The following is a 12376-nucleotide window of genomic DNA, read 5'->3' as shown; positions in this document are numbered from 1 at the left end:
TACGACGACGAGGTTTTACGGTTTTAGGGAACGCGTTTTTAAAGAAACCACACTCGACATCAATGTATTGCAGCATGTTTGTAAGACCGCATAATTCCCTTAACAACTTCCATTTGCGTCTCACTGTTAATTATTTTGGAAGGGATTAGAGAGTTCTAGATTTAAAAAAAAAATGGTTTCATTACAAATACGTACTTAAACCTGTCCTGGTGAAACTGGAAAGGCCTTTCGGCCACCGGTAATCCTTCTTTCATAAAAAATGCAATTAAAAATAATTATTGACAACAAATAACTTATTAAGACGGGATGCGTTGTGAGCTGGTATGAATGGATCAGTACAATGTACATATCTACCTAATAATGTTAGGACAATCCCATATTTTAATTCGAAAGGTCCGAAACAATTGAAAATTTCTGATCATTTCGCATTGAGTATTATTTATGGTTTAAGTGTTGAAATATATCAGAGTTTCAGTATACAGCATAAGATGTGCTTTGTAGGGCAGAGTGGTTCGCAGATGAGCAAGTTACAATTTGTTTAATTTTGTTCACAGACAGGCCGTAAAGCCTTTATCAGGATCGGCTCCGTCAGTCCGCGTGTCGGCACTGGGCTCTGTATCCGGGAACGATGAGACGAAAGACAGCAAACAGCCAAGCAAGGCGCGGCAGAAGAAGTTCCAGAGGCACTTCCCGCAGGTCGGACCAGAGGAGAAGGTGCTCAATTGTAAGTTGTTTTTGGAACGAAGTTCCTTATGGGACGATGCGGAGGGGTAACCCTAACCGGGAAAAAAACGTCCGTAACGTAAGATTTTTTCTATTTAGTATGTGATCAACAGATGTCGCTGCACGTAAATTCAACAATTCCTGAATCGCGGTGACGAGATGTTACACAGTTGATAGACGTTCTCGTATTTCTCTTGCTAAATCATAATTACCTGGCATACCTAGGGGATACCGTGATCATGCTGGCGGTTGCCCAAGGTCGAGGCTGTCCCTTTGCACTGCGGAGTGGTTGACCTTTGCATAGTTCTTATTCCGGGTTTTTTTTTTTTTTTTTGCTTAGATGGATGGACGAGCTCACAGCCCACCTGGTGTTAAGTGGTTACTGGAGCCCATAGACATCCACAACGTAAATGCGCCACCCACCTCGAGATATAAGTTCTAAGGTCTCAGTATAGTTACAACGGCTACGCCACCCTTCGAACCGAAACGCATTACTGCTTCACGGCGGAAATAGGCGGGGTGGTGTTACCTACCCGTGCGGACTCACAAGAGGTCCTACCACCAGTGATTACGCAAATTATAATTTTGCGGGTTTGGTTTTTATTACACGATGTTATTCCTTCACCGTGGAAGTCAATCGTGAACATTTGTTGAGTACGTATTTCATTAGAAAAATTGGTACCCGCCTGCGGGATTCGAACACCGGTGCATCGCTTCAACACGAATGCACCGGACGTCTTATCCTTTAGGCCACGACGACTTCAAAATTTCCATTTACGGGTGCCATTCGAAGGCAAGTCTCTTTGATGCAAGTCTACCCTGTCTTCTAGATTCCACTACCACTCAAAGCTGTGGAGTCACTTTTCTTTGACAACGATCATTTGAAAGATGACATTAAGCTACCTCACTTGTTTGTTCACTAAATTTAGAGGCGTAGTCGGATCTACATATATCAATGTCTTTATATTCTCTGATTCGTAGTTTATTTTTTATTTTTTTGCGCGCAAATAAATAATTATTCTTTTTCGAAGTTGGTCACTCTAATTTTGGCCTTGCAGAATATATTAGAGGGAAATAAAATAAAAATAATACGTAAAAATAGCCATAGCAATAAGGAAGTAGTAACATATTTCTAATTTATGTATTTAATTAACGATTGATACATAGAATGAACCAAAATACACGTATTTTTGTTAATAATTACTGTAGACACATAGTAATGGCCCAAGTATGTGGTGGAGTTTAGTTACAAGTGCCATTCATAGCTAAAGGTAAGAAACAAGAATGTAAAATCAAACATTAAAAAAATATCTTTAGATGCCAAGTTATTGCTATAATGTTTGTATTAAACATCGTAAATCTTTTCACTTCTCTTACCACTGATTTTTCCCTGAATAGCTCTCTGAATTGTTTTCCTCATGTCATCAACAACTGTTGTATCACAACTGTTGTCGTTTCATTTAAGTACTGTTTAAAAGTCACCAAATTTACGATTGTTTCAAAAGTCATAATCGAAAAATTATGGTAATGCTTTGAAATCGAAGACTTCATCATATGGGCGTGGTCAACGGTATCATGTGATTTGGTCATCTGTTTTTGCTGTTTTGTTGTTTTAGATAACGGGCTCAGGAAACATTTAAATAAAAGTATATAAGCGTAGCGGTGTCTTTCTGTGGTTTCACGAAATAAATAAAAAAATTTGTTAAAACTTGATTCTTTTTGAAGTGAAACTTCCTTATCGGCGTTGGAAAAAAATTTACCGTCACATTTTTCGGTTACGCGTCACATTTTTCCGTTACGCGCCATCTTTTTTGTATTCATGTCTATGATAATAAAATCCTTTTGTTTAAACTTTATCTAATTTAACTTTTTTGTATTCATGTCTATGATAATAAAATCCTTTTGTTTAAACTTTATCTAATTTAACTTTATTTAACCAATTTCTAGAAAGTTGCATGTAGATCATTTTTCGAAAAATAAGGCCATAAAGAAGTTTCACTTCTTACGTGTGTACACTAGTACACGCACACATTTTTTTTCTTTTCCTACCTATTTGCTGGTAGCCTATTCTAGCTATTCTATCTAGATAATTATATAATAATTGTAGCTATATTTCTAGCTAGAGGCTATTCTAGCTCCTAAGCATAGCAAATCATAGCATTTTATTTTTAACAACATCTCGTCAGATTTAATTTTTACAAAAATTTCTAATTGTTTTGTAATTTTTTGTTGTTATTCAATACCTAGCCTTTATTTATAATAAAAAATGATACAGTCTATAACATATTTAAAAGTTCATCATAACCAATTAAATTTTGAAATGGTGAAATCTGACTTTAATCGGGTCGAAACATCAATCTTTTTTCGCCTCGGGTATCCTTTAAAATCGATTTGTTCTTTCAGATTATTCGTGTGCACTTGTCGGCGATCTCCTCCTGCAAGGTCACCTGTACATCACGAAGAACTACTTCGCTTTCTACTCGAACGTGTTCGGTTATGTTACCAAGGTGAGCTAGTTTGTGAAATTATCACGTAACATTCGATTAGATTTTCGTTCGGCGATTATACTTGTAAATAATGGCGTTGGATTGCATAGGCGATTGTAGATGGGTGGACGAGCTCACAGCCCACCTGGTGTTAAGTGGTTACTGGAGCCCATAGACATCTACAACGTAAATGCGCCTCCCACTTTGAGATATAAGTTCTAAGGTCTCAAGTATAGTTACATCGGCTGCCCCACTCTTCATACCGAAACGCATTACTGCTTCACGGCAGAAATAGGCAGGGCGGTGGTACCTACCCGCGCGGACTCACAAGAGGTCCTACCAGCAGCTAGTTTCGGTTATCGATTTTTTTAGCATGATCTCCAAGGTAAATTTCGAGAATGATCGATTGGTGACCTGCTTCCAAGCGTGCTCCTGCGGTCCAACAATATTAACCTACATAAAACATTAGTCATAATTTAACGTGTCATGCTCCGTATTAGTTCTGCGTTTGGCTTATCGGTACAATTATTAATAATATTAAATGCTTATTCGTTTTAATATCAAAATGTGCTAACGAATTCGAGAAGCATGGCTTCAAAATGTTTTTCACTATCGATTTGCTCTGAAAATTCTGTGTCATATAAATGAATGTAAGTGATAGAAATATGTACATACAAGCTTACGGCAGATCTGTACTATAATTGCAAAATTGAGACAAGAGATCGAAGTATCAAATGAATGACCATCTTAATTCTTTAAGCTGAAATTGGCAGAAATCAGCAGGACGGTTGGTACATAGCAAAAAGGCAGGTCCAAAAAATCCTCAACTTCTTTATTGATTAGAATATTCTTTAATAAAGGTTTTGTCTATTGAATAGTGTAGTGTCAGAGATTTACATGTATGTAAAGAATTAGTGAAAGAAAAAAAAAACGGTCGTATATCGAAAAATGGATACGATTTCGCAAATACGTAATATCTGAATATCGTGAAATGGAAGTGACCAAGCCTTATAATAGCATAAGCACCCACAAAACAACAACATTTTAGGAATACGAAAGAGGCACGTTAAATCAGCACGTGTTTTGGTAATCTTGTTTAAGGATTACCAAACATTACAGAAACTGGAACGTACCGTGTTTGACCTAAAAGTACGATTTAACATTGAGTCTATAAAAATTCTACTGAATATTTTACCACTTATAAATGTTATTATATAGCATATTGGGTTTTACCCATAAGATCCCATTTTTTATGGATTACACGGTACATAAAGTGTTTCAATTCAAGACCGAATTATAATAGTCGTAACAATGATATTCTAGGGAAGATAAGCCCTCCGGTGCTCATTAAAATGGGCCTCAGATATGAAGATGCCCTTTTTTCGATTGCTTACATGTGCGAACAAGAACGGTTCGCTTGATTTAAATTGGCTACCCGAGTCTATAGATATCACAACGTGAATGCCGACACACACCTTAAGAAGACATGAGATCGGAGTTTCCATAGTATTGCAGGGGTTCTATCCATGAAACAGCATGAGTTTGTAGCTGTCATAGTAGAGAAGATATGTTATCAATGTGTGCACTAATGACATTTTCAAGGTTAATTTGCATATAAACGAGTTTCGAACAATAACATTCGGTCTACCGAACAGTTTCACCCGCTCGTTGGAAGATCTTCCCTTTGCCGATTATCCCCAAATGGGCTTCGCGGCAGCTATGGTCAGGATAGTGATCTACTTACCCTTGCAGGCAGGTGCACGTTACATGCTACCAGTAGTTATGCAGATTAATAAAATCCGTGTGCAATTTTGCTCACACGATGCTTCAGCACGAATGTCGTCCGTGAGTTCGTGCTAACAGAGATCTTTCAACAAAAATATAGCTGGAGGATTTGAATCTCGATATAGTCGCTTGATTTGAGGCACTGAACGTCTCGTCATTTAGGCTACGACGTCTTTCTTAGTAGACGACTTTACTGGGTATGGTAAAGTTATTCATACAGAAGATATCACTACTGGTTACTGATGGTAGGACCTCTTGTGAGTCCGCACGGGTAGTTACCACCACCCCGCCTATTTCTGCCGTGAAGCAGTAATGCGATTCGGTTTGAAGGGTGGGGCAGCCGTTGTGACTATACTGAGACCTTAGATCTCATAATCTCAAGGTAGGTGGCGGGCGGAATTTACGTTGTAGCTGTCTATGGGCTTCAGTAACCACTTAACACCAAGTGGGCCGTGAGCTGGTCCCACCGCCTAAGCAATAAAAAAAATATCACTACTCGTTAGACCGATGATATCGGGTCGCAAATCTGTATCTCCTTGTGAGTATCTAGTTAAACTATTATCATACTTTGTCTTTGATACTTCTTTAGTATTTATTTTTATATGTTCAATTTAAAGAGTATAAGAGTATTGGTTGCTAGTTTTTTTAAACCTGTAGAATGTGATGTGAGGTTAATTAATTCAGAAATAATTCAACACGTCGTATTTTCCCGGAGCAAAAAGTTGCTTGTATCGCTCTCTGTTCCTTAAGCTGTTGGTACGGAAGATCACGAACCAACGTATCCACTATCGTATTCATTATATAATAACAAATATGTATATATACCCAGAATTGCTCAGAACTTATCATTGTGCAATGATAAAAGCTATCTCATGTGCTAATCCATGTAATAAACGATGGTTATGCGAAATTTACAAACATTATATTAGTATATAGATGTTTCCAATTAGTCATAGTGAAAGTGATAACAAATATAATTGTCACAATGGACTTCGGATGGACAAGCGGTTCAAAGGCTGTCGAGTGCACGTTACTTGATAATATTTATATTAATGCGCCAATTACGTCCGCGAAAAGGTAGCTATGATCCATCATGACAATAGAGGTTTACATCAAGCGCTGGTCCACTGAACCCCCTCTCTCTGACTTGGCTGTCATGTTAATAAACATAACATAATAAATATGAAAGATCTTGATCCGTAACCTGTTTCACACTGACGCATTTATTGACCTTCACTTTATGTTACAAATGACTCTTGCAAGATATAGTATTAATTTTATAAAATGACGTAAAGATTTGCTCTGTTCAAAATACTAGTCTTTGTTCTATCTGTCCAATTAGTTTTTATTATTGTGAATATAACAGCGGGGTTTTGTAATTAGGGTTACGAAATTGGAATGGTTTTTTTAAAAGTTTAAGTTAAGTTTTTCAGTTTATAATTTATGTATATTTAGTGATAAAACCCAATGCAGATACAATAAAGAAACGTTGAGAATATTTTTAAATTTTCAATTCTAATATATTTTTGATGGACAATTAAATTGGTCCTTCCCAATGAAGTGTTGTTTTCAGACTTAATAGTCTCAATAATGATTTAAGACGTTTGTCACGAAATTGGTGGTAACGTGCTCTTTTCCCCCACCTATTAGCTGATAGCCTAAAGGATTATTCCAACTAGTTTTCTCAAATACTACTTAAATGGAAACTGTTTCGAAGATATCGAGTCCACTTAGTTTCTCGCACGATCTTCTCAGTGGGTCGCGTTTCCGATTCGGTGGTAGATTCTGCGAAGCACTGCTTTTGCTAAGGCCAGTGTTAGGAATGCTCCCGGTTTGAGCTCCGAGAGCTCACCTACGCGATAGGGTAAAGCTGAAATAGTCTCTCAAGACTATCAGCGGAGACAGGGAAAAAATATATCGAACAGCATTCAAGCACTGGTCGCCATTCTCGTCAAATACGACGAAGAGTTCGATGAGCGAACACACAGATACAATCTACTGAGTTTCTCGCTGGATCTTCTCAGTGGGTCGCGATTCCGATCCGGTGGTAGATTCAGCGAAGCGCTGTTCTTGCTAGGGCTAATGTTAGCAATTTTTCTCATGTTGAGCCTATGAGCTCACCTACTCGTCTGAGCGTAACTAGAATAACCCATTAGGCTACCAGTGAATAGTTCGAAAAAAAAAGATCTATTTTTGACGCGATTCGTTTGTCTCACATAGTGATAGCGCATGTCCTTGCTTCCTGATAAAATACAAATCGTCTAGACAGAATTTACAAAAGGGTTTTTAAGCGACTTCAAAAAAGGAGGAGGTTCTCAAATTTATGTTTTTTTTTAATGTTCGTTACCTCACAGCTTTTGACTGGGTGAATCGATTTTGATGATTCCTTTTTTATTAGAAAGCTAACGCTTCCCGTTTGATTTCCGATTTAGTCCAGTTCGGATAATGGTGTCCACGACAAAATCATATAAGTCTTAAATTTGCATTATAAGTACGTACGCGACAAATAGATGAATAACTCAATATCACGCCAATCGATTTCGTTGTTTTTTTTAGTGTATATTAATTTGTTTTGGAATATCTTTTTATTTATTTTTTCTATTTGAAGTCGGTTTTTGTTAAAGCATGTCTATTTACAATTATAATTTCAGTTACTGATCCCAACGACATCGGTACTACGCATAACGAAGGAGAAAGTGGCCCGTATAATACCGAATGCGGTCGGCGTGTGTACCAGGGATGAGCGACACGTGTTCGGGTCGCTACTCTCGCGGGACTCTACGTACAAACTGATGATGCACGTGTGGAAGACGGCCCGGACACCAGAACTGGCCGTACCTAAAGCACAGGTGAGGAAGTTGCCGATTTTAACTCGCGTAGAATATTAAACGATTACTAGTGGTCCCCCGGTAGTCGAAATTCGACTATAATTAATTGAAATTATAAGTTTGTACATTATTATGATTCTATTGTCAAAGACTATTTATTATACTTCTATAATCATGGATTTCGCCAAGACTACACTTTAGACAAATATTAATAGAGACAAACAATGATATATTTTAAACTAGGTATTTTAATTTGACCACAGACTATAAGCAAAAAGAAAAGTTTGTCAATAAACAAATAGTATGCATGCGTGTGTATGTCAAATAAATGGTTGTGTGTGTAATGTTTTTATTCATAGATTTAATGTATTTTTTATGCATGATTTAAAAAAATATTAACATTGTGCACTCCTTCTCTATATTCTCAATAAGTGTGGGAAAATTCATAATCCTCTGTCCGCGCAATTTTCGTAAAAAGGAGTACAAAGTTTTTGCATCGATTAAAAACGTCACAAAACAATTTATTCATAAATCGAGAGAAAAAAGTTATAGGTTGTGCAGCTAATCAAGTATTTAATTAATACAACTGTGTGCTTAGTGCGAGTGTTTTAACGTTCTCGATAGCGTAAAAGTTAATTAAAATTTGTATGGAGTTGGAACGTTGGCCTACGTTTGCCGCTAGAGGGCGCTGTTCCAACTGCATACATATTTGAGTTAACTTTACGCTGTCGAGAACGTTAAAAAACTCGCACTAAACACACTGTATCCAACTAGTAGGTTTAAAAAAATAGATTTATAGGCTGATAAACAGTTGCTGACGTTTGAATTGATTTTGGATCACATTCAGCTATTGTATATTATGGAAGCGACGATATGTCAAATGATAAATAACTGGGAACAAATCACGCACGGTCATTCTGCCTTAAATTAGGATACCCTGTGCTATAGTTACCAGAGATATACATAAGTCCTTTTTAATATATAAATAGATAATAAAAACCCCGATAAGGAAAAAGCAAACAAACCTATTCATCACACGAATGTTTGCCCGATGTGGGAATCGAACCCACGACCCTCTGTGCAATAGTCAGGGGCATTAACTACAGCACCATCGAGTCAGCGTTACCTTAAAAACTTTACTCAAATTTGTATGGAGTTGGAACAGCTTCCCTTCGTTTGCCGCTAGGGGCGCTGTTCTAACTCCATACAAACTTGAGTTATCTTTTACGCGATCGAGAAGTTAAAAAACTCGCACTAAGCAAACTGATAACATTTTGTTTAGACGACTTTGTCTACTTAATCGGGCGAAGGAACCCGGTACACGAAAAGCGATCCAATGCTACGGACCGGAACGTGTAATTTTGCGGCTAAAATTACAAGTCCAGCGGTTTCAGACCGCAGTGAAAACGTCACTTTCCGGCTAATTTATAACAATCGACTAACGGTTTATTCGTAGAGATTTAGATAATAATCTATTTTCTCTTTAGACAATTTCGTTTTAACTTTAAAAATGGAAAAAATTATATTGTTTTTTTTTTGTTGGGCTTTGTGTCTAATGTGTAATAATAACCAATAATATCCTTCTCAAAAATGTGTAGCGCATATATACAAGGTAGTTTTCTATTTTATCAGCAACAGAACAAATACAGCCATTTTGACGATCCTTTAATTTGACATATCTGATCACGAGAAATACGTCAGTATTTTCTTTCGATTCTCTTTTTTTTCTACCTAAGCTGATATCCTTGAGAGGCTATTTCAGCGTAACCTTAACTAGTAAGTGAGCTCACGGGGCTCAAATCTGACGACGTTGCTAACACGAACCCTAGCGAGAGCCGTGCTTCGAAGAATCTACCTCCGGATCGGAAACGCGACCCTCTGAAAAGATCCGGCGAGAAACTCCTCGCCAATCGTAGACATAATTAAAATTGCTTTTACGGTTTAATCGCGTGGTCTGTGCTTCGAATGCTTTACAGCTTTCGTGTTCACGGTCGTCCGTGAAGATTAAACCGTAAAAATGCTCTGAACATGTTCCATTCCCATATTTGTTTAACTTCTGCTCTTGCTAGGTTAGATGTTAGCGTGCTCAATGAAGCCTGTCCCACTCGAGGCTTTAGGCAACGGGTAGGCAATAAACAAAATTTAAAGTACGTCTAAAATTGAAATTGACTTTCCGTTTTTTTGTCTTACAAGTGGACGACAACAAAATAAATAATTATTGTATAAAGACCAACTTATAAAGACACAATGTTCTTTTTTTTCCTACCGAAGCTGTTAGCCTTGAGAGGTTATACCTATCGGCGTCGCCTTAACTTGTAGGTGAGCTCACTGGGCTCAAACCTGATGACGTTGCTAACACGAACCCTAGCAAGAGCCGTGCTTCGCAGAATCTACCACCGGATCGGAAACGCGACCCACTGAGATGATCCGGCAAGAAACTCAGTGGGCTGTGTCTGCGGGTTAATTTACGATGACCGGTGAACGATGACCGGAGCCACAATGATTCTTTCACGACAGCTATACGGCAATGTGGTGCGATGTTGTCCTCAACTCGTAGTGTCTTCATTTCACGACACGTTGTTGTTAAAGGACCCGCGTGCCTCTGAGGTTGATTTCGAAGCCTCCGAATACTCCCCTGAAGACGACAGCAGTTCCGCTGGAGGCGATCAAGTGGACGCTCCCGCTGCCGTGAGAAGAGAATCCGAAACTATACTACCCACAGGTATGTTTTCGATGTATTTAATGCAATAAGCCAGCGGCTCTCAATCTTTTTTCAATATCACTAAAATACTCTATACAAATTCGCGATAACTATACCTACATGCATTTTTGAAACTATAAATAAATAATATATTAATCGCAGTTAGCGTCTAAACCGTATATTTACCCTATAAGGTCTCCCGGGTCCCATAAAATATTTGTAAATCTCACTTAACAGGGACTTGTGACACGCTAATGTTTTGCCACTGCTATAGCTAGACGAGCGAACCGCCAGACTGACGGTGGGTCATCGCCTAAAAACATCGGCGATTCCGGTCATTAAACCTCGTTTGCATTATGACATGTCCTATCGCGAATAAACTCTGTAGTCTGAAAACAGTTCGATCAAGATTTTCAATAGACGAGACGTGGGATATACGAATGTATCATTGTTAAATTGTTCGTGACAGAAATTGACATAACGCGTGCTAATTAGACGAACGAGTGTTCGGTCATCCATAATAACTGATAAAAACTATGTTTCTCGCCGGGTCGTCTCTGTGGGTCGCGATTCCGATCCCGTGGTAGATTCAGCGAAGCATTGTTCTTGCTAGGGTTAGTGTAAGCAAGTCCCCAGGCTTACAGCCTGGCCACGGGACATTCGCCGATGCGAATATTCGCGCGGTGCGAACGGCGAAGCGTCTAGCGACTAAAACAAGCGCATAGAAATGTACCTAACAAGCCACGCGCACCGGCGACCGGCGAAGCGACCGGCGAAATGTACCGAGCGAATCGCGCGATGCGGCGGGCGAGCAAAACAAATGCATGAATACGGACGGCGCGAGCCACGGAGTCGAGCGGTAGTCGCGGCGAATAGTGCAGTGATTAAATGAGTTTAGTTGTTTTCGCCGCGAAAAATTAACGCCGAAATTTTTATATTTTTTATTTATTTTTTATTTTATATTTTTAAAGTCGTCGTGGCCTAACGGACGTCCGGTGCAATCGTGTTGAGCGATGCACCGGTGTTCGAATATCAGGCGGGTACCAATTTTTGTAATGAAATACGTACTCAACAACACTCAACGTTCACGATTGATTTCCACGGTGAAGGAATAACATCGTGTGATAAAAATGAAATCTTCAAAATAATAATTTGCGTAATTACTGGTGGTAGGACCTCTTGTGAGTCTACACGGGTGGGTACTACCACCCTGCCTATTTCTGCCGTGAAGTAGTAATGCGTTTCGGTTTGAAGGGTGAGGCAGCCATTATAACTATACTTGAGACCTTAGAACTTATATCTCAAGGTGGGTGGCGCATTTACGTTGTGGATGTCTATGGGCTCCAGTAACCACTTAACACAAGGTGGGCTGTGAGCTCGTCCACCCATCTAAGCAATAAAAAAATAAAATAGCTGAAATACTAGCTAGACCAGCTATTTGGAAGTCTAGCCACCCAAAGTATTTCTCGTACTTCTTGTGGAATTCTCCATCTATAGGTATACTCCGATTCTTATTCAAATCATGTACTTCACAATCTTTTCCAAAGAATAGGTCCTGAACCAAAAAACTATTAATTTGTAAGCAATATCGAGATAATTTCGATATAGACATTTCGCTGTCGGACTTCCTTACTAGTCGCGGTGGCGAACGTGAGTACCCGTGGCCTGCAAACGGTGCTGCGCGAATGGTCGCCTCGCCCACCGCTTCGCTGTTCGCACCGCCGATCCCCGTGGCCAGGCCGTTAGCCCCGTGGGCTACACGTCAATTGCACCTAAGATAACCCCTCGAGGGGCTACGAGCATTGAGAGCAAAAAAAAACATTCGGCGACAGACCGATCAGTTCATCAACACT

At 39.0% G+C, this 12376-nt stretch overlaps 1 protein-coding gene across 5 annotated transcripts in view; it reads left to right on the top strand.

The window, feature by feature from the left end:
- The window catches only part of LOC101736541 (protein Aster-B), a 91332-nt gene that overhangs the window by 70995 nt on the left and 7961 nt on the right, over nucleotides 1-12376 (top strand). For all 5 annotated transcript variants that reach the window (XM_021350257.3, XM_021350258.3, XM_021350260.3 and 2 more), the window contains 4 exons: nucleotides 555-724; nucleotides 3127-3230; nucleotides 7646-7843; nucleotides 10412-10544. In XM_021350257.3, coding sequence (XP_021205932.1) covers nucleotides 555-724; nucleotides 3127-3230; nucleotides 7646-7843; nucleotides 10412-10544 — 605 coding nt within the window. The remainder of the gene's footprint in view (nucleotides 1-554; nucleotides 725-3126; nucleotides 3231-7645; nucleotides 7844-10411; nucleotides 10545-12376) is intronic.

Source organism: Bombyx mori, chromosome 21, assembly GCF_030269925.1.
Source record: "Bombyx mori chromosome 21, ASM3026992v2".
NCBI classification, from domain to species: Eukaryota; Metazoa; Arthropoda; class Insecta; order Lepidoptera; family Bombycidae; genus Bombyx; species Bombyx mori.
The sequence above is the reverse complement of the archived record's forward strand: the minus strand, read 5'-3'. Positions and strand labels throughout refer to the sequence as shown.